Source organism: Choloepus didactylus, chromosome 15, assembly GCF_015220235.1.
Source record: "Choloepus didactylus isolate mChoDid1 chromosome 15, mChoDid1.pri, whole genome shotgun sequence".
Lineage (NCBI taxonomy): Eukaryota > Metazoa > Chordata > Mammalia > Pilosa > Megalonychidae > Choloepus > Choloepus didactylus.
The window spans coordinates 20,931,806-20,954,828 of NC_051321.1; the positions used below are offsets into that span (position 1 = coordinate 20,931,806).

The window sequence follows — 23,023 nt, forward strand, 5'->3', positions numbered from 1 at the left end:
AAATTAAAAAAAAATTCCATTCAGAGTAGCAACTAAAAAAAAAATCAAATATTTAGGAATAAATATAACCAAGGATTTAAAGGATATGTACACAGAAAATTACAAAACATTTCTAAAAGAAATTGAAGAAGACCAAATAAATGGAAGGACATTCCATGGTCACGAATTGGAAGACTAAATATCATTACGATGTCAATACTAACCAAAGCAATTTGTAGCTTCAATGCAATCCCAATCAAAACTCCAACAACCTTCCTGGCAGATATGGAAAAGCTAAAAATCAAACTTATATGGAATGATAAGGGGCCCCAAATAGATAAAGCCATCTTGAAAAAGAATGAAGTTGGTGGACTCTTAAAACTTATTACAAAGCCACAGTAAACAAAACAGCATGGCACTGGCACAAGGACAGACATATAGACCAATGGAATAGAATTTAGAACTCAGAAATCAACCCTCATATTTATGGCCAATTGATTTTTGACAAGGTGACAAACACCATTTATTTGGGAAAGAACAGCCACTTCAACAAATGTGCTGGGAAAAGTAGATCTCCAATTGCAAAAAAAGAGAAGGAAGACCCCTACCTCATATCATATACAAAATTCAACTCAAAATGTATCAAAGACCTTAATATAAGAGCTAGAACTATCAAACTTCTAGAAAAAAATGAAGGAAAACATCATCAGGACCTTATGTTAGGCTATGGTTTCTTAGATATTACACCCAAAACAAAAGAAAAAAACAGATTAATGGGACATTATCAAAATTATTGAAACTACCAAAAAAACAGAAACCTACAAGTGTTGGAGAGGATGTGGAGAAACAGAAACACTCATTCACTGCTGTTAGGAATGTAAAATATTGCAGCCACTGTGGAAGACAGTTTGGCAGTTCCTCAGGAAGCTAAATATAGAATTACCATATGACCGGACAATTCTGCTGCTAGGTACATACCCAGAATAACTGAAAGCAGGGGCTCAAAAGATATTTGCATAGTTATAATCATAGCAGCATTATCCACAATTGCCAAAAGATGAAAGCAACTCAAGTGTCCTTCAACTGATTAATGGGAAAAATCAAATGTGGTATAAACATGCAATGGAATATTTTTCAGTCTTAAAAAGGAATGAAGTTTTCATATATGCAACAACATGGATGAAACTTGAAGACATCATGTTGAGCAAAATAAGTCAGATGCAAAGGACAAATATTGTATGAACTCACTGATTTGAAACACTGACCTGAACTGTAAGCCATCTATTCCTCCACCTCACCCCATTAAATTGTTAATAGCTACAGTTTTAATTGATAGCTTATGTAGCAGTGAAGTGAGCAAGGAATAAATCGTAGGGCAGAGGTGGATAAGCTGTCTGCCAATATTTGTTTTTGCCCTTATGTAGTAAAGTTGCAACTGAAGTAATTAGAAAAATAAATTCTTAGAGTCAGAATCTAGAATATGGGTTACCAGGGGATAGGGTGGGGATAAAGAATGGGAAGTTAAGGCTTAAAATGTACAGGGTTCCTATTTGGGGTGATGGAAATGTTTTGATAATGGACGGTAGTGATGGTAGCACAACACTGTGAATGCAATTAATAGCACTGAAATATACATCTGAATATTATTTAAAAAGGAAATCTTAGATTGCATATATGGTAAAAGAATAAAAAATTAAAAAAAAAAATCCATGGAACTACACTACACAGTGAATCCTAAGCTTTAATCAATAGTACAATTATAAAAATGTGCTATCGTCAATGGTAACAAACGTTCCATACCAATGCAAGGTGTTGGTGGTGGGTGGCATATGGTAATCCTGTATCTAATGCATGATTGTTCTGCAAACCTACAACTATGCTAATGAAGGGAAAAAAAATTACCAGCTAATAAAGTTGGAGAGGCCAACTTTGCAACATATGACAATATTACACTTTGGGCATTCAATAAATATGAAGACTTCTGTTATTGCAATGCACTCTTTTTGAAAATAAACTTATTCTAGAACAGATTTACATAAAAATTATGAGCATTACAGAGTTTCTATATACCCTGTACCCAACTTCCCCTATTATTAACATCCAGCATTAGCATGGTGCATTTGCCCCAATTAATGAACCAATATTGATACATTATTAACTATAGTCCATATTTTTCTTGGATTTCTTTAGTTTTTGTCTAATGTCCTTTTTCTGTTCTAGGCTCCATCTAGGCTACCACATTACATTTAGTCATCATATCTCCTTAGGCTCCTAATGGCTGTGTCAGTTTGTAATGTACTTTGAGCACACACTTTGGAAACGGTATATATAAATTTGCTGACTTGTATCTATTGTCAACACTTAGAGGAACACATTTGCAACAGAATTATCTTTAGTTATAGATCTAAGGAATGTAAATTTGAGAAGTAAATATTTTTAAAAAAATGTCTGGTAGAAAATATAGCAAATGATATTGACTCCTTAATGTGTCCATTGATAGAATATAGATATAAAAGAAATGAAGTTTATTTTATCACAAATTCTAGAAGATTACAACCACTAACCTGAACTGCAGGCCATCTATTCCTCCACCTCTCTCCATTAAATTGTTAATAGCTGCAGTTTTAATTGATAGCTTATGTAGCAGTGAAGTGAGCAAGGAATAAATTGTATGGCAGAGGTGGATAAGCTGTCTGCCAATATTTATTTTTGCCCTTATGTAGTAAAGTTGCAATTGAAAGTTGTCACACAAGCTTTACACACTTTACTACACTTTAGCCTCCTTGCACCTAGGTGGCACCATTCGACTAGTTCTTGCCAATGGAATACTAGCAGAATCAATGTTTATCACTTTTTGGCTATGGAGCTTTAAAAGTGGGTGTGCCTTTCCATTCTCTGGCTAATGCTGGCTAAACACAGTGGACCCCAAAGCCCCAGTGCCAGGCAGAGTCACCAGGTGGGAAAAACCTGGGTTTCTGAATCACCACATGGATGGCCATCGGCTGACTAGGAACATTTGTGTTGGACTGTTCTAAGAGTGAGAAATAAACTTTACTGCATTAAGACACCGAGATTTTTGAAGTCTATTTGTTATAGCACCCAGTGTTACTATGTATATTAGCACAAAGGGAAACTAACATTTGCTGAGCATCTATGATAGATTTAGCGCCATTTTGGATGTTTTATATTGTATACCACATTTAAGGCTCACAACAACCCTTCACATAGAAGAACTGCAAGGACTTTTAGACCATGAAACAAAGACTCAGAAAGGTTAAGGACCTTGGCCTAGGTCCCACAGTTATAAAGTGACAAGAACAAGATTTGAACCCAGGTCTATCTGGTTACAAAGTTCCATGCACATTCCATTTTGCTTCAATGCAGGTGAAAGACAGGTGATCTGACTTGCTACTTGGATAAAAAAAAATAATTCCTATGAATTTTATATGCGTAACATTTTTTTTTAATCCTCAAAGGAGAGCAAAAACTGTACATGTGTTCTCCCTACTTTGTATGTGTTAGACATGGAGTCCCAATTTATAAAGAGGTGGGTGTGAGACGATTAGCTCGTTTGAATTTGTTAGCATTTGCCAGATCAAGACAACCTTACACAAAAAATGCTGAAGAGAAAGATATATTCCACCTTTATAACCTGCTGATAATCTTACAGTATTTAATTTGAGCAGAGTCCAGCAACTTTGGAGGGCACGAAAGAACTGTTGCTCCACAAGGTTTACAGTTAACAAAGGAGAGAACAGAAAGACTTACTTGTTCTCACAACAGTATGAATTTAAAGAACTATATGGGGTGTGCATTCTACAGGAAGTCCAAGTATGAAGAACAAGGAAACACTGTACCTTGCACACAGCAATAAAAATGACGGGATTCATTGTAGTAAGAAAATTCACAGCTGGCAGGCAATATCAGTGAGGGAATAAGACACTTAGTCCATCTGCATGCTTACCTTTTAGAAACAATGTTTAAAAACAGTATCATACATATATATATATGCAAAGTCACCCCAATAATATCTTTATCTTACCTACATGTCAAATTGGATGACTTTGTAAAAGTCCTGTGCTAACAAACTAACAACAGTGAGAAAAATCAGTGCATTCTTTAAATTTCTGCAGCCTTCTTAAGGCAATAGTTTTTTGTTTAAATAATAGGCCTTGATCATCAATAGCTCTGCATAAAGTACTGAACATTATATATAGGTTATCTTTAAATATGCTGATCAGGAAGAAAGAAACAAAAAGTACTGATTCCTTCATCAGAACAAATAAACTTTAATATCCCTTCCAGTTGGTGAAAACAGATGGCACTTGCAGAAGTATTCAGGGGATTGGTGAACTCAGTGAGGACATATAATTTCCATTCCAGACAAGTTAATTTATTGAGTGATACAATGAGGTAATAGATGTAAAAGTAGCCTGAAAACATTAAGGCATACTATTATATGTTATTGCTAATATGATCATTATTAGTTTCAGTGCATAATACAAAGTTAAAAATTATGAAGGTTTTTGATTTAATGCACTACAAAGTTCCACAATGTATTCAATAAAATAATTTAATCTGGCTATTAAAATGGACATGTTAATTGGGGAAGTTACCCTGAAATAGTTAAACATTTGAGAGAAAATGATTTAAAAATAAATGTTATCACTTTTAAATATGCTTAATAACTGAGACGGACATAGATATGCTGTAGGACACATTCTGGAAATTCTCATAAGCCACATATTTTCCCCAAACCTGACTTCACTACAGTTTACTACCCTTTTATTTATTCCATAAGGTCCGTGTCTTTGAATTCTCTCTCTGAAATGATGAAATAGACTTAACTACTTCCTCTTTTCTGCTTAAAAAATACTAAATATATTTCTTATGAGGATTTACAGCTGTTTATTTTCCCAATAGATATTTTTCTAAGATAGTCCAGCTTATTAAAGGAACTTTCTACTCTAAGTGCCTAGGACAGTGCCAGGGCCCATTCTTTGCTAAATCACATAAAATCTATTTTCTCATTCAAATGGGTTAAATATCTTCCCCACCATACTCTCAAACCCAAATCTTGCTAATATTATTAAAAGCAGTATTTTTCTTCTTGTCTCAGAGGTTAACTTTAGCCCAGTCCAGGTCTAATGTGCCCAAATTCTAATTTCTTATGGCCCAATAAACGTTTGCTGAATAAACATTAAAGTTCCACTGTGCGCAAGTACCATGTATTGTAAAAAATTTCCATGATGGAAACAGAGAAAATTAGCTCCATTTAAAGGTATATTTCATGCTGACAAAAACATCAGCCTTTTAATGCAGACCAGGACCTCAGGCAATTGATTGTGATGAGATCAGTAATAAGGAGGGCAATGTGAGGAATACCCGATGATATTTTCCTCCAAAAGGAACAGTCTTCAAAAAGCTTTTTTTCTTCCCTGGCTTTAGGGTGGTTTCATCCTCTCTCTAAATAAATAGGTATTTATTTAACTATAACATAGAGTTTATATCTTAAGATGTAAAAGGGCAACACAGTGCCATACATGAATGATGACCTACCATGACAGTCCTTTTGATAATGACTTTACTTGGAAAAACAGGTTCTTAAATAAAAAAATTATTTTTTAATGTTAACTTTGTTCTCCTGTGGCAATGTTGGAAAACACTGTAGCCCAACAGGAAATACAGACAAAAGCTTCAAATGTACAGCAGACAAAAAAAAAAAAAAAAAAAAAAAAAAAAGAAGAGCCATTTTTAAAGCTTATATCTGTCAAGTTTTCCACTTGATAGAAGTCATACACAAAGTCTTAGTCCAATGTGAACCCATGCTATGAAAATTCTGTAGCGCCCACCTCAGAAAATTCTGTTAAATACATAAACACTGCAGAAGAGAAAACTTCTGGGCACTAGAAGTCAGACTCAAAGGGAAAATAAACCCGATTAAAAAAAAAATCCCAAGGAAAGTTGTATAAGTATAGTGCAACAAGGTCATAAGCTTAACAGCCCTTCACTGTAATATTTGAAAGTAAATTGGCATTTTAGCTATCTGCTTTGGTTGTCATTCTTTTTCTCAACCCACAGAGGTGCAACAGAATAAGAATGGCTTCACATGTATCTTACAAACCAACTGGAAAAGTGATAAGCATTATGAGGTAAGACACTTTTAAAAATGAGTATAATACTTTTTAATGGATTAAAAATGAACCCCATGTATTCACTTGGACCACCTAAGGAGAAGGTTCTCCAAATAGAGTTTAAATGGTATCCTTTTCTTCCCACTATGGAGCTCACCAATATTTCACAGAACTTCACAAAGTAAATTTAAGAACAACTGGAAAATATTCCGTAAAAGCCTCACCTCAAATGACAACCTCCTCTGTTCTTTTCAGAGCAGTACCACAGCTTTTTGAGATGAACTGAATAGCGAGTTGATTAAAATAATAATAATAAGGTGAGTTGAAAGACACCATCAAGAACCCAAAGATAAAATGTGATAAAGTTGCAGTATTGTGCTTTTATAGTCCACAGTCTTCATACAACCCCATGAAAGGCTCAGGAAAACTCAATCAGTAGTTCAGCCAAGACTATGAAACAATTAAAGATATAAAGGAAGGTGTCTCATATTGTAAATGTTCAGATTCTTTAAAAAGTTCCAAACCTGAAGCACATTTTGTTTGACTAAAAAAAAAGTAAGGTGATAACACTACTGACTGTTTTCCTGTAAGAACTCTTAAAAGAGATGAGGAAAGAAGGAATAATGGTAAACATAAATTATCTCATTCTCCTGAAAATTTTGTAATCTAAGGATTATTTGTTTTCCAGAAGGAAAAAAGTACTTCATTACTCCATTGCATCTCTGGTAAAGTTTATCAGGTCAAATGAATGCAAATTTTGATGAAGGAACCATAAGAAGCAAAAAAAATCTGAACAAGTCATGTAAAAGAAGCCTGTAGAAGTATATTTATAAAATGGGAAATGCCTGCAGCTTAAAATTAAATAAAACATAGCACTGAAATCTTCAAATTGAAGTGCAATTCATACATCTTAACTTTTTTAAAAGTTAGACTCTTCATTGAAAGGAAATAGGATTCTCAAGGAAACCCTCAAACAGAAATGGAAAGAATACTCCACATCAATTCCACAAAGATAAGGTTTAGGTAGAACACACTTTCTTTTATGAAAGGAATTTCATAAAATTACATAAATTACATAAATATACAACATCTGTATTATTCTCTCTAAGAAAGCCCATCATTACATTTCTCTACTGTAACAACATATATAGGAAATTGTGGTAAATATGCCTTTTTAAAAAATGTAAGTAGTGTTACATGTAGGGATTAAATGCATATTGACAAAAAGAAAAAAAAAGTAGTGTGATGAATCCTTTCTGGGTTACTGGATTGGTTACTAGCTATTCTATTTGCTGAGAGATACCTATTCACATTTTCCTAACTAAGGTAAGATAATTTTTTTCTTCCTTTCCATTATAAAATTACTTTATTTATCAAATGAAAAAACAATTCCAAACAAAACAAAGCAAAACAATGGGAAACACAAATATCCTGAAACATTATTTATGTAAGACAAATAATTACCACAGCTCCTTGTATCCAACACAACAATATTAAGATTAACAGACACAACCATATTTATTATTTCATAGGGAGTACAGGTGTTAACTATACATAGCTGCTTGAATGAATTTTTGCATTATCTAGACGAGATACAATGAAATTACTTCTATCTAGTCCAAATAAACACAGACTAAATGCTACCATTCGATAGTGGATAGCAAACCCAACTTTACTGTGCACATAATCACAACTGATCATGTTAAATAAAACACAAATCCTGAGGTGGGAACTGAGATTCTGCATTTCTAACAAGCTCCCAGGGGATGCTGATTCAGCTGGTCCTGAACCCCATTTTGGGTAGATACAAAGTTAACAAAAGTGACAGTGTATGTCTGCATTCAGAAACCAACCAAAGCAAGGAGGACTAGATGACTTGCGCCTCTTATGATCTCTGGGAACCAGGTATGGTTACCATTATTCTTCAGATAAAATATTATTACCTTGATTCTCAGCCCAGATTTATAATCACAAGTGTCCATTACCAGCCAGTCTCATGGACTGGCCATGGTCTGAGTGCAAAGCCCTACTGGGCACAAGGATTGATGAACTCCAATTTGTTTTGGGGATACCCTTAAGGAAGAAAATTTGGGAGCTCATGTCAATTTTTAAGGTAATTAATGAAAAATTTCAAGCTCTTTGCTCCTGAGCACCTTTGGAAATGGCTTATAATTTCTCCTGTATCTTCACCATCAAGTCTCTCCATCTGTAATCAGTTGGTAGAATGACTAACTCTGGATTACTACAATAAATTTCCTAAAATGCCTCCCTGTTTCCACTCTTCTGCCCCTCCACCTCTACAATCCCTTCTCAACAATTTAGACCAGGTACTTGCCTGCTGAAATCTCTCCAATGGCGTTATAGTCTATTTAGAATAAAATACAGACTCTTTCCCACGGCCCCATAGCCCCATGCAATCCACATCCTACCCTACCAGGACCTAATCTTGTATCTCTGCCCACTTGCTCACTTCACGCCAGCCATGCTGGCCTTCTGTTGCCTTAACACCCCAACACCTTCTCATCTCAGAGCCCTTGTGCTTGCTCTTTCCTTTTCCTGGACACGGCTGCCCAGATTTTCTAACAGGTGGCATCTCTGTATCATTCAGGACTCGGTTCACACTGCACCTTCTCTGAGAGGTCTTTCCTGACTAGCCAACCTAATATAGCCTCCATGAGTTAAACTCTTTTAAACCCTATTTCATTTTACCACTATCTGAAATTATCTTGTATATTTATTAATTTAAAAAAACGTCTGTCTCATCTGGACCACACTTACACCCTCAATACATAAGTCACCTGAGAACAAGAACCTTGGCTGCCTTGTTCACTGTTGTATCCTCAGCCTCCGGTATAGCATATGGCACAAAGTATTCAATATTTAGTGGCTGAATGAATTATGTAGAAAAGGAAATTATTTAATGTGAGAACATGAAATATTTTGACTAAATCTAATTACTTTGAAAAATGCAGGTATGTGAGATCCATGCATATTTCAATGTGGTCTTTGGCTAAGAGCATGAAATCAGATGGTTTGGCTGTACTATTTCCTAGCTTAAGTGAGGGCAAACTACTTAATTTCTCTGTACCTTGTTTTCTTGTCTGTAAAATAAGGAAAGAGTAATTATGGCATAGGGTTATTGTGAGGATTAAAAGAGATAATCAATGTAGATATTGAGAACATATGCAGAGAGGTCAAGTGTTTTCTCAAGTTGACAAAACTGATTATTGACAGGGCCAAGTTAGGGGGTTTTCCTCTCTTTCTCCAATTTTGTATATACAGCAATAGTTCGTATATTTTGTGGACAAGTAAAATTTCAGAAAACATTTCAGAGGGCCCAAGATAGGGTTGGTTGCCAATTTACTTATCCAGTGAAAGAGAAATATATATATATATATATATATATACTACCTATGATTTCTAGCATATCATAAAACTATTCTTTCCTTTATAATCCCCAAATAGGAAAAACATCATCTTGGAAAAAGGTTAGTCCTTTAAATTCATAAAATTTGCTTTATGAAAAGCCCACTATATTCTACATATTTTCTCGTTTTGCTCTGGACTGGTGAAAACTGTTGTGGTCTAGAACTAGTTCTCAGACCACTATCTGCAAATCTTTTCCCTCTTTCATGGTATTTTAGAAGTCATACTAGCTCTCCCAAATCTTTTCTCCTTGCATTCCATAGTGTTTAAGAAGAAGAAACCAGTAAGGCTAAAAGTTTTTCCTTTTCAAAGATGCAGTTCTTCTACTGCTACTATTACAAAATAGCGTGTCATAAACTTACATCATGATCAAAACAAAGAGCTGTGGTTGGACTAGACATAACTAGGCTGAAGTTAGCAGGGAAGCAGGAAATACAGGAGCAACATGGTGCCCACCAGAATGCATTGCTCCCACAGTACTTTCTTAAGAAGAAGGGGCAGGAAAAATTCTTAATGCCTGTCTTCTCTTTTCTCACTCCACTGTAGCACGATGAGTTCTGTCTAGGCAGAGGTGGGGCCACTTATGTCTTGACCTCAACCACAGCCCACTTCCATTCCTCCTCCCAGACTTGGTTTTATAGTTTGCAGGAAGTTCCCAAGTCTTACACAACAAATAAACATCTTATTTTATAAAACACTCTACCAATGAATTCTACTAAAATGTCCAAGGTGTCTGGGGTTTATTTATGGACATTTTCCATGTTGCTGTGTTGATGGTTTGATGTGGATATCATATTTTAGGACACCCAAGAAGGAATAACTATCAAATCCCATCCAATCTTAAAACCTCAATAAAAGCCTGGTCCTTCCGTATCTCTGATCTTCCTCGATGACTTCCTTCAGGTTTGGGAGGGAGCTCTATGAATGGGGTAGTGAAAGAGAAAAAGGATACCCAACTATACAGCCTAATCAGCTAAATCAAGCCCTTTGATCAGCGTTACAGCAAAAATATGCTCCAATCCAACCCCAATCTCATGTGGAAAGAGGCTAACTATGGGATGTTTTGGAAGGAAAGTCTCCTTGATGATGTGGTCATGTTCAAAAGAAACCATATCACACTCACTAAGGATCGTCAAAGGTAAGACATTATTTTATTTCTGTTCCTTTATTACATATAAACTTCAATCAAACCAAAAATTATATTCTATGAGATAAAGATAAATGCCTATGTCATTAGTAATATTTATACTTGTATAGTGTTTTAATGGTATATAAAACATTTTAAGATAGATCGTCATTTCTTTTAAACAACTTAGGAATATCATGAGAGGCAATATTATTTCCTTTTTATTGAAGAAGAAATTGAGGCTCAGAGAGTTTATGCGATTTGCTCCAGGTCACACAAATAACAGCTAGAACCTGAACCCAGGTCCTCTGACCTCATGTTCAGGTTTCTTTCCATTATACACATTCTTCACAAGGACAATCACTTCTAAAGGTGAGTCTGAGAACAAAAAGAATGCACAAGACTTGTACTGGGGGAAAATGGCAGAGTATGAAGTTCCAGGAATCAGTTCCTCCACCAGAACAACTATTAAACAGGCAGGAGCTGTCTAAATCAACTATTTCTAAACCTACTGTCCAACAGAACATGGTACAGTATCCAGAGAATAGCAGGAGAAAGAGGCTGGTAAATTACAGAATATATCAGCAAACTGCTCTCTCCGCAGTCATTACCGGAGCCCATTCCCCCTCTCACAGCAGGCAGCAGTGGGGTCTGGCTCTTGGTGAAGTTGGCTGGTGCCAGAGAGGGACATAAAAATTGACTTCTCCAAGATCTAGTGGTGAGGGGTTGGGGGAGGAGACGCTGCAAGCCAATCGCTGATCACTGCTTTTGATTAGTCACTTTGGATCACTGGGAGACCAGCTCTGAGGATGGCCATTGTCTGACCCCCAACAAAGGCTGCAGAGGAGACTTAAAGATGGTACCCACCCTCAGAGCTGTGGAGGAGAGTTGAAGGGCTGCACTGCCTGGGCAGGGGCTGAGTCAAGAAAGCGCAGCTCTGGGGAACCCTGAAAAAGCTCCCGGTACCCTGTCTGGTCCTTCCCTAATCCCCACCCAGGTCAGTGGAGTCAGCCTGTTCTCCCTTTGTGGGTTCCTGGCCTTGTTCTGGCTGCAAAAGACTGACTTGTGAAACTCCTCTCTGGTGTGCTCCCCCTCCCGGAATTTGCCCTCTAGACAAAAGCAGCTTGAGACAATGAACAGCAGTGTAAGAAACAATTGAAGCAGACAGCCTGGGGCAAAGGTTTACCTCCTTTAAGTCCTACAGTTGAAGACCCAGGAGAGGAAGAAGATCTATTTCCTGGGAAGTAGATGGGGAATTCAAACTCCTAAGAGGAATTACTAAGGCCACTAGGAAGCACAAGGTCAGTTCAAGATTCAGGCTCAGAAAAGACAGGAGCATCGGGCGCTTTGAATTCCCCTTAGGCTGATTCTGAATGAGAGTACCAGCCAACCCAAAGCCAATTTGCAAAGATGGTGAGAGAGGTTTGTTTAGATTTGCTTGGTTTTGTCAGAGCCTGACACTCAAGAAAATCTTTGTCATATCACCAGCTGGTTACAAACTAAGAAACAGATATTTCAGGGAATAAATCTAAGAGTTAACATTTTAAAATATTAAAATGTACAGGGTTGAACAAAGACAAACAAATGGGAAATGATGGCCTATTCAAAGGAAGAGGATACAAATCCAGAAAACAAAATGAAGATGAGAATATGAACAGAGTGAACAAATCTTTTAATAAAATGATCTTAACAATGCTCATGGAGATGAAGGAAAATACAGAGAAAGAACTAAAGGATATCAGGAAAACAATGAATGAGCAATATGAGAAGAAATGATGGCCCATCTAAAGAAAGAGGATAAAATCCAGAAAATATCAATGAAGACCAGACTATGGACATAAAGAACAAAGACTTAGAGACAGAATTTTAAAAAGGAATCATACCAAACTCCTGGAGATGAGGACCACAATAACTGAAATGAAAAGTTCCCATTAGGGTTTCAGCAGCAGATTGAAGCTGGCAGAAGAATCAGTGAACTCGAAAACAAGAAAACTGAAATGAGTCAGGCTGAGCAGCAGTAAGAAAAAAGAATCATTAGAAGCAAAATAGCATAAGAGACCTCTGGGGCATCATCAAGCATACCAAAATATGCATGATGGGGGTCCCAGAAGGAAAAGAAAGAGAGAAAGGGGCAGAGGGAGTAGTCAAAGAAATAATGATAGAGAACTTCCCAAACTTAGCAAAACACGTGAATATGCATACTCAAGAAGCCCAGAAAACACCGAACAGGACAAAATTGAAGAAAAATAGGCCCCATCATATAGTAATCAAGCTATCAAATACAGAAGACAAGGAAAAAGTTCTGAGAGCTGCAGGAGATAAGCAATGGGTTATACCACATGGGAGTCCCAATTAGATTAAATGACAATTTCTCATCAGAAACCATGGAGGCAGGTAGGTAGTGGGCTGAAATATTTAAAGCGCTGAAAGAAAACAATTGCTCATCAAAAATTTTCTTTCTGGCAAGCCTTTCTTTCAAAAAAGAGGGAGAAAGACATGGAAACAGCCCAAATGTCCTTCAACAGATGAATGGATAAACAAAATGTGGCATATGCACACAAAGGAATACTACACGGCAGTAAGAAGGAACAAGGTTGTGAAACATATGACAACATGGATGAACCTTGAAGACATAATGCTGAGTGAAATAAGCCAGGCACAAAAAGAGAGATATTGTATGTTATCACTAATATGAACTCTGTGAAAAAATGTAAAATAAATGGTTTATATTGTAGAATGTAGGGGCCTAGTGATAGACAGCAAATAGTGAAGGGGGAACGATAATCTAATAAGAACAGGTAAGTTATGGAGGGTAAACTTAATGTGATGGGAATGCTCATGAACGACTATGGTTTGTTAATTTTGGGGGAGTGTGGTAGGAACAAGTTGGCAGCAATGTAGTTATTTTAGGTTAACTGTTTTTCTTATTCCTTATTTGGTTATGGTTTGTTTATTTTCTTGGGGTAGGGTAGGAACATGTTGCAAGCAATGTACTTATTTTAGGTTAGTTGTTTTTCTTATTCCTTTGTTCTATTATGGTTTGTTAATTTCCTTGGGGTATGGTAGGAAGCAGTGTAGTTATTTTAGTTTACTTGTTTTTTCTTATTCCTTTGTTTTGGTTTTGTTTTAAATGTTTTTTATTGTTGGTTTTTTAATTTTTTGATAAAGTTAAAAAAAAATCACTAAAGAGGAAAAAAAAAGAAAAAGACAACCTACAGAACGTGAGATAATATCTGGAAACCATATATCTGATAAATGTCTAATATCAAAAATACATAAAGATATACTATAACTCAACAAAACAAACAACCCAATTAAAAAATTGACAAAGGATTTGAATAGATGTTTCTCTAAAGAAGTTATATAAATGGCCAAAAAGCACACGACAAGATGCTCAACATGATTAGCCACTAGAGAAACGCAAATCAAAACTACGATGAGGTATCCCCTCTCACCCACTAGAATGCTATTATTGAAAAAAAAAACACAAAAAACAGAAAATAATGCTGGCAAGGATGTGGAGAAATAGGAACCCTCGTACATTGCTGGAGGGAATGTAAAATGGGGTGGCAGCTATGGTAAACAGTTTGGTGATTCCTCAAAAAGTTAAACATAGAACTACCATATAACCCAGCAACCCCACTTCTAGGTATATACCCAAAAGAATCGCAAGCAGGGACTCCAAGAGATATTTGTACACTAATGTTTTCACAATAGTCAAAAGGAGGCAGCAACCCAAGTGTCCATCAACAGATGAAGGGATAAACAAAATGTGGTATTCATGTGCAATGGATTATTATTCAGCTGTAAAAATGAATGACATTCTGAAACATGCTACAGCATGGATGAACCTTGAAGACAGCATGACGAGAGAAATAAGTCAGACACAAAAGGACAAATAATGTTTGATCATGTACATGAAATAATTTGAATGTGCAAATTCATAGTCAGAAATTAGAATACAGGTTGGCAGAGGCGGAAGAGGTAGGTGTGGGGAATGGCACAGTGTTTCTGCTTGGGGTGATGAAAAAGTTTTGGTAAAGGATGGTGGTGACGTAATTGCATACTCACAGTGGCTAAAATGGGAAATTTTAGGTTGTATCTATGTTACAACAAAAAGTTTTGGAAAAAAAAAAAAAAACAACCCAAAAACAGTACAACCCAAAGGGTGAACCCTAATGTAAACTATGGGCTTTAGTTAATAAAATAATTATAATAATATTAGTTCATTAGTTGTAACAAATGTACCACACTAATGCAAACACATTAATAATAAGAAAACTCCATGTGGGGAGTGGGTACAGTGCATGATTTCTGTTCATGTACAACTGCTCTGAAAAATAAAAATAAATAAATTTTTAAAAGCATGTAAAAAAAAAAAAAAGAGGGAGAGACTAAAATATTCCAGATAAACAAAAACTGAGGGAAGTCATCACTACTAAAGACCTGCCTTACAAGTAATGCTAAAGGGTGTTCTTCAGACTCAAACGAAAGGACACTAGTCAGTGGTTCAAAGTGGTATAAGGAAATAAAGACCTCTGGTAAAGGTAACCATATGGATAATTATAAATGCCAATATTATTGTAGTGTATTTTTTGGTAAGCAATGCCACTTCTTACTCCTCACAGGTGTTAAAATGCAAATGCATAAAAAGTAATTATAAATATAGGTTTTGTGATGCACAGTGTACAAAGATATAATTTGTAACAAGTGTAGAGGGGTATAGCAACAGTGTTGTATATGCTATTGAAGTAAAACTGATATCAAATAAAATATGATTGTTATATATTTAGGATATTAAATTTTAACCCAATGATAACTACAGAGAAAACAAATCAAATAAATATGAAAGTAGGCATTAACAGAAGAATTGAGGGACAAACAAGGTTTAAGACTTACAAAGACTAAATAGCAAAATGTCAGAGGAAATTCCTGCATTATCATTAGTGACTTTAAATGTAATTGGATTAAATACTCCAGTCGAAAGGCAGAGATTGTCAGAATGGGTAAAAAAGCATGTCCGAACTACATGCTCTCTGCAAGAGAGTCCCCCTAAATTCAAAGACATAAGTAAATTGAAAGTGAAAAAATGGAAAAAAAAAAATACATCATGCAAGTGGTAACCAAAGGAGAGCTCAGATAGCTCTACTAAGATCAGATAAAATAGACTTTAAGTCAAAAATTGTTAAGAGGTCAAAGACAGTCATTATATACTGATAAAGGGATCAATTCAATAAGAAGACTTAACAATTATAAATATGTATGCACCTAACAGCAGAGCCACAAAACATATAAAGCAAATACTGACAGACTAAAGAAAGAAACAGACAATTCTACATTAATAATAGGAGCCTTTAATATATCACTTTGAATAATGGATAGAATATCTAGACAGACCAATAAGGAAATACAAGACTGTATGATACTCTAAACCAACTAGACCTAACAGACATATATAGAACACTGCACCTAACAACAACAGAATACACATTATTCTCCACTGTACATGGAGCATTCTCCAGGACAGACCATATTTTAGTTCACATTACAAATCTCAATAAATTCAAAAATATTGAAATCATACAATGTATCTTCTCCAACCACAACAGAATGAAGCTAGATATTAGAGGAAAAAATTCACAAATATGTGGAAATTAAACAACATCCTCTTAATCAATGGGCTAAAGAGGAAATCAGAAGCGAAATTAGGAATATCTTGAGGAGAATGAAAATGAAAATACAACATACCAAAACTTACGGGATGCAGCAAAGGCAGTGCTGACAGGGAAATTTATGGCTCTAAATGCTTACATTAAAAAAGAAGAAAGACTTCAAATCAGAGACTTAACCAAGCAGCAGTAACACAAGTCCAAAAGATGGAAGCAACCCAGTGCCCATCAACTGGTGAATGGATAAACAAAATGTGGTATATACACACAATGGAATATTATTCAATCCTAAAAAGAATGAAGTTTTCTGGATACATGCATTGATGTGGATGAACCCTGAAGACATCATATTGAGTGAAATAAGCAAGACACAAAGGATAAATGTTATATGATCTCAATGATATGAAATAATTAGACTAGGCAAACTCAAATAGTCAGACCATAGAATCAGGCTACCAGGGGACAGGGTAGGGGTAGAGAATTGGAAGTTAAGACTTAAAAGTACACAGTTTCTATGTGGGATGATGGAAGAGTTTTAGTAATGTTGTGAATGTAATTAACAGCTCTGAATTATATATTTAAACATGGTGAAAAGGAGAAATTTTAGGTTGCATGTATGTTATTAGAATAAAAATAAAAATAAAAAAATCTACAGAACAGCACAACACAAACAATGACTCCTAAGTGAAACCATGGACTATAGGTAATAGCACAATATAAAAAATGTGCTTTCATCAGTTGTAACAAATGTACCACACCAATGCCAGGTGTTAATAAGAGGGTGGTGTATGGGAACCCTGTATTCTATAAATGATTTTTCTGCAAATCCATGACTTCTATAATAGGAAGAAAAAAAAAAACTTCTGAGAGATGTTTTTATTCCAATCAAAACAAAATGTCAATCTATCAATAATCTCATAAAGGAGGGTGCCTATACTATTAAAAAACTGGAGCTGGAGGGTATGTAGTTAAAATTCTTCAGGTTTCTCACAACTATTACAATGCCAATGCCATTTTTATTCTTCCTATTCTGTTCCCTAGAAATCATCACATAAGTCTACTAATATAGGTATAGCCATGAATCCAGGACAAGAAAAAACCCTCACCATTGATAAAAGAAATTATTTGGAATGTAAGTAAAATCAATTAATAAACTATCACTTTCATTATACCTATCCTTCCCAGATAACGATGTTTGCAACATTAAATATAAACAATTGATGGAAATGTTGTTGACCACAAATTTTTGTGGTTTACTTAATGGGCAATGTATATTCTATAATTTTTAAGAGTATCCAAAATAAAATAAATGATATACAACCTATACTTTGCAAAACAAAACAAATAACTAAATAAGAAACTCATGACTACTAAAGGGTAATAGACGTTTATTAACCATGTAAAAATATAATAACTGTTGAATGAAACATTTATAAGGGAATAAAAAGCTTGTTCATTTTAACTACACTACTTTTAGGAGCCAAATTAGGGCTGTATTTTCTGAAATTAATAACTAGTATAAATTCAAACCAAAAGTTGGGACAGTATTAGTTAAATGCAAATAAGAGTATTATGAACATTACTAGCCTTCCTGCTTAGTTTGACTTTTTTTTTTTCCTTCATGTCTGCTCATAGGCTCTGTTCATGATTTAAAAAAATATATATTTAGGATCATCAGGAATTACTTCCAACAGCAGGACCAATAAGCAAAATAAATGAGGAATCGTTACTTCTTTACCCCTAGTTCACATCATTTAGACTGATTAAAATGTTAATTTTTACAAATGTGAATAAAATGTAAAGGAGCAAACAACTGGAGACTGTATTGTGTGCCAGCAATCATTGTGGGTGGGTAAACTGACATCATGTAACTGCATATTAAGACAAATGTAGAATTTAGACAAAGTATTCCATCTGTTTTCAGATGTATACTTTTAAACCTCAGGAACTGTTTTCAGTAGATGTCATGCCTTTTAACTTGAAAAAAGATAAGCGCAAATAAGCTCCCAATTGTCTCTCCAATATGTAAACCACATCTCAGGCTGCTGTCTCTGCTGCTCCTTTGAAGTTTCCCTGAAATGTCATGTGTTGTGAAGACTGCTGTGCGTAAGCAAGACAATTTGCTCACTCTCAGAATTCTTACCAGTTTCCACTGCTATTTGGTATCCAGCCTCTAGTCTCCGAGATGACCTTTCCAGCCTCTCTGTGTTATCGAGCAGATGTGCCCTCTGAAAAAGAAAACGGGATAAAAAAATCAGATGGCTTCTACAATGTTCTTTTTTTGCCTTTTAAAAAAATGCTTCCGTATGCCCTAACATTAGGGGAGGGGGCACGTCACAAGCCACTGTAGATAATTTTTAGTAAATCTTCCATTATAAGAACCACTAAAATGGGCAGATTTCCAATCAATCGCGTACGAACCATCCAGTTTTTCGTTTTACACACTGACTATGGCTGCAGTGAATCTTACTCCAAGCACTGAGAAATGTATGAAGACCAGAGCCAACCAGATCCTTTCTGTTTCAGCAGAAGTAGATATGTGAGACACTCACATAGACCTGTGATCCCTATTTTGTATTTATTTTTTTATAAAATGCAATAATTTCGAAATCCCATTTGTGCTTTTGATTCCCACAGATAGTAATTTTTAAACGGGAACTTTATTTTTAAGAGAATACTCCTCAATTTTGGATGTGCAGCAAGATGCCATAAAACAACTTATGCTACTAAAACAGAATACTAAACAGCAGTTCTAGTTTTAAGACAACTTGGGGCAACCACCAAGAAACAAGGCACACATATTTCCTTATGAACACAGATTACACAATTGTGGATTTATCCCCAGGTAAATGGCACTAGATGTGAGGTGAATTTTTAACACACAATGTTTTAGTTGGTGAACTGAAATTATAATTATATATACCTACCTATTTTATATTATACTGATGGAGAAATTAGAGGACATTTCCCAAATTCTTCAGCTTCTGAACTCTCCTTTCTCCTTTCAGACTTTTTCTTTTTTTTTTTTACCCATAATGATCATACATTAGGTATATTCAGATTGCCAAAAGATTTGTAAGCCAAACACGGCTGTGAATGGATAAGAACATGTGCATGTGAATGGGGTGGGGGTGGGGGTATACAGACAGATATATGTATAAATACTGAGAAATATATGTATGTGTGTATCTGCATATTTGCGTGTGTGTATATGCATACATACATTTGTTTAAATTACTACCTTCCCCCCTCAAATCAGGTTTGGTATCTGGTCAAGAAGAGAGAAAGAAAAAATGTCACCCCAATTCCTACAACTTTGTGTTGTTGACAGATGTCATTTAAAATCGAAGAAATGCTTTCTAATAATAATAAAAAAGGAGGTGCCACACATATTATCTGAGTGGCTGTGGAGAGAAATGATCTACCTTGCTCTAATGAGCCCCCATGGATCTTGGAGATGCAAGCTGTATTGACATGCACATTTAAGCTAATACACCTAGACCAGTGCCTCCAAGCTCCAGCAGCCAGGGATGCTGACAGAATATCTCGCTTCCATCTTCAAAGAAAGGAAGTGATTAGTATGTTATCATTACCATTCAAAACGTGATTTCCTTATTCCCTCCCGGCATAGGTGACACATCTGAGATGCGGCCAGACGTTGGAGGCAGCTAAAGCCACATCAAAGCTTGCCTTGAAAAAAAATTTTTTTCGGTGGGGGGAAAGAGAATGAGGGGGGTAAGGGAATCATTAAGACAATGCATTTAGAACAGAGACATAGGACCTGATGTGAAGGTCAGGAAAGCTGGTAACAACACTCTATGATAATTAATAGAGACGTCTAACATACAGTAGAGAAATTAAGAGAAAAATTGCCCCCCTGCCAAAAAAGAAAACCTAAATAAATGAGAGAAAGGAAGGAAAGAAAGCTTCTTATATTATGAAAACACAAAATCACTGAAGGAAATAATTGAGGAAAAGCAAAGCAAAGGGCGGCTCATGTGATTGGCATTTATGATTATTTTTAAATAAAATTAAACACTCCTAAGCTTGCCAACAAAAGCTTTCCTAATTTTCCCTACATGCAGGTTTTGGGGGTAGGGCTCATTCTTCCCTTCTATAAGTATTGTTTTTTTCCTCAACAAAGGACCTGAACTTCAAATTGGGGATTCTCTAAAATAAAAATCAGCCAGATCTGTGAAATGAAGAGTAAATCTGAATTTTAATCTACAATAAGAGAACAAAGAGTTTGGTTCATTTCTATATCAGAAGAATTCCACAAATTGAAAGAAAACATTTGGTTACTGTAGATAAAAAAGTCCAAAGATCAATGCTGGGAATGGGCATTCTAATTATATGATAATATACAATACAGAAAACAAAGCATTTAAATGTGAATGATTTTGGGGATCCCACAAAAGAGAGCCAAATAAGATTATGCCATGTAGGGCTATAATGAAGAGCAAAATTTCTAAAGGAACTTAAAAAAATGTATATTCCTAAATATTAGAAGTAACTCTCTTCAGGACAATTCAATTTTATCAGAGTAAATCTGCACACAAGAGGGCTATCAGTTTACCAGCAGCTTTCCAGCAGGATCTCACTTTGTGTTTTGGAACCTCTTCACTTAAGTCAAACTAAAATCAAGTTCTTATAACAGCTGTGCTATTTACATTGTTCTCTTAGTTGTACATTGCCCTGGTCTCTGTAAATGAAAGGAAATACACTCTAGTAGCAGCAGATGCTTTCAACTTGCCCCCACACTCCATCCCAAACTCATTCTCTCACCCTCTTCTCAGCCCTTTTCAAAGCAGGTAAGTGAAGCTGTGCAAGAGCTTCAGACAGAGCTCAACTTGTGTAGGGAGCTGTGCAATGTGGAGAGCTGGAGATGCAGGATTCAAACAGAGAGCTCGGCGCAGCCAACACCAGCTCTTCTCCCTCTGCACTCACAACCCTCCCTGCAAGCACGCCCTGTCTCCGGAATGGAGTCTGCAAAGAGCATCACAAGCAAGGTTTGGGGCACACTTTGTTTCCAAACACAGCAAACCATCACATTACTAACCAGATCAGTCAGCGTCTTAAGACAGGCACAAGGAAGAAATCTGGGGTAACTTTCAATATATGACTGTTAGGACCCTGACTCAAAAACAGTCACTTCTGAGCAAACCATAAACCAGTCCAGTGCTATCATTGTAATCTATTCTATAAATATCAATGCTACATCCATATCAAAAATGGTTAAAAACATATTTCAGAGTATTTTCCATTAGTTGAATGATCTAATTCTTCCAATTACAATGCCAAGTTACAGTCTCAAAACATGCATTCCAGAACCATAACTGACGGTTATGTTGTTACAGGACAGGCATGACAAAAGAATTAAGCAATCAAATAATAATAAAACACATTTTTAAAAAATGCAGACATGATGTTTTCAGCTTTTAGAAATAAGACTTCTAAGTCCACACAATTCAGCTTAACAAAATAAATCTTCTGTCAAAAATGCTGATTGTAATGAGGTACAACACTTTATTAATCATGTTCATTGCTTAAATTTAGAGGCAAGAGCTTCGTGTAGTTTCTTCAAATAGAGGTTTTCAAGTCTATTGTTAGCTTCCATTAACATCTGAAAATCCAGACTCCCCAACAGGGAATGAATGTGTGCAAATATATATAAGGAGATATTCTGTCTTGCAGAAAAATGATGTTGATGTATCACTCACCCAAGAATAATCTTAAAAATAAAAACTGCAATTGATGATATTGTTTTGGTATATACATCTGCTTCCATTCAGGGAATATAAAAAAATGCAAAAAGCTTGGAGGGTGAGGACTTTTGCTTATTTCCCCTTCATTTTATATATCATTATTACTTTTACTAAGCAAGGATGTCACTAATGCACTTTAAATGGGAAGAGTTGTTGAAAACCACTCTCTACAAGCCTCTAATTTAGCTTTCACCTAGAGAATTAAACACTAATTAAAGAAAAAAACAAGGAAAATCTCCATCAATACAGTCAATCCACACAAAAATAATCCATAGTGCTCTGATTATCATAAGCAATTAGACAATTTCCAAATTGCAATATAGACCATTTTTTTAAATTAAAAGTAAGAATCTCAACCAGAGTAAGCTAAAAAATGTAATACTACTCCATTTGTGAAAAGAGTACCCAATTATATTTGATATGTTTGGCCTGATTAAAAAAACATGGAATCATTCAGCATCTTTTGCCAATACAAAGATAAAATTATACATTGCTGCAAATGTTTGCTAGGCCACAAAAAAAGTCCAGAGCTGCATTATGAAACAGACCAGCAAACTCAGGGAAACGAGAACTCACTTGGGTGCTATTTCCTGCAAAAGGGAAAGTATTTAACAATGAGGAGAGCTTTGGCTATTCTTAGGTATCTATGTACACAGACTAGTTGGGCATTTATACCATGTGAGTTTCCCCAAAAGGATAATGGATCCATGATGTCTTATGTTCGATCTAAGAATCCGGGGTGAGGCAAAGGAATTTATTTACAAACAATTTTTAGTAAGGTAAATCAGAATATCAGGAAAGAAATTTAAATCACATTGACTTCTTTGAAAAACCAACACTGATAAAACAAACCTGAAGTTAACGTCTACATTAAAACTATGCTTTGGTATTTTTAAACATTCCTTCATTTTTCTTCCTTTTCCT

The 23,023-nt window shown here is 35.5% G+C and overlaps 1 protein-coding gene across 8 annotated transcripts in view; it reads right to left on the reverse strand.

Moving 5' to 3' along the window:
• Positions 1-23,023, reverse strand: part of VTI1A (vesicle transport through interaction with t-SNAREs 1A) — a 411,985-nt gene that overhangs the window by 303,786 nt on the left and 85,176 nt on the right. For all 8 annotated transcript variants that reach the window (XM_037804918.1, XM_037804917.1, XM_037804915.1 and 5 more), the window contains one exon: positions 18,478-18,562. In XM_037804918.1, the coding sequence (XP_037660846.1) occupies positions 18,478-18,562 (85 nt within the window). The remainder of the gene's footprint in view (positions 1-18,477; positions 18,563-23,023) is intronic.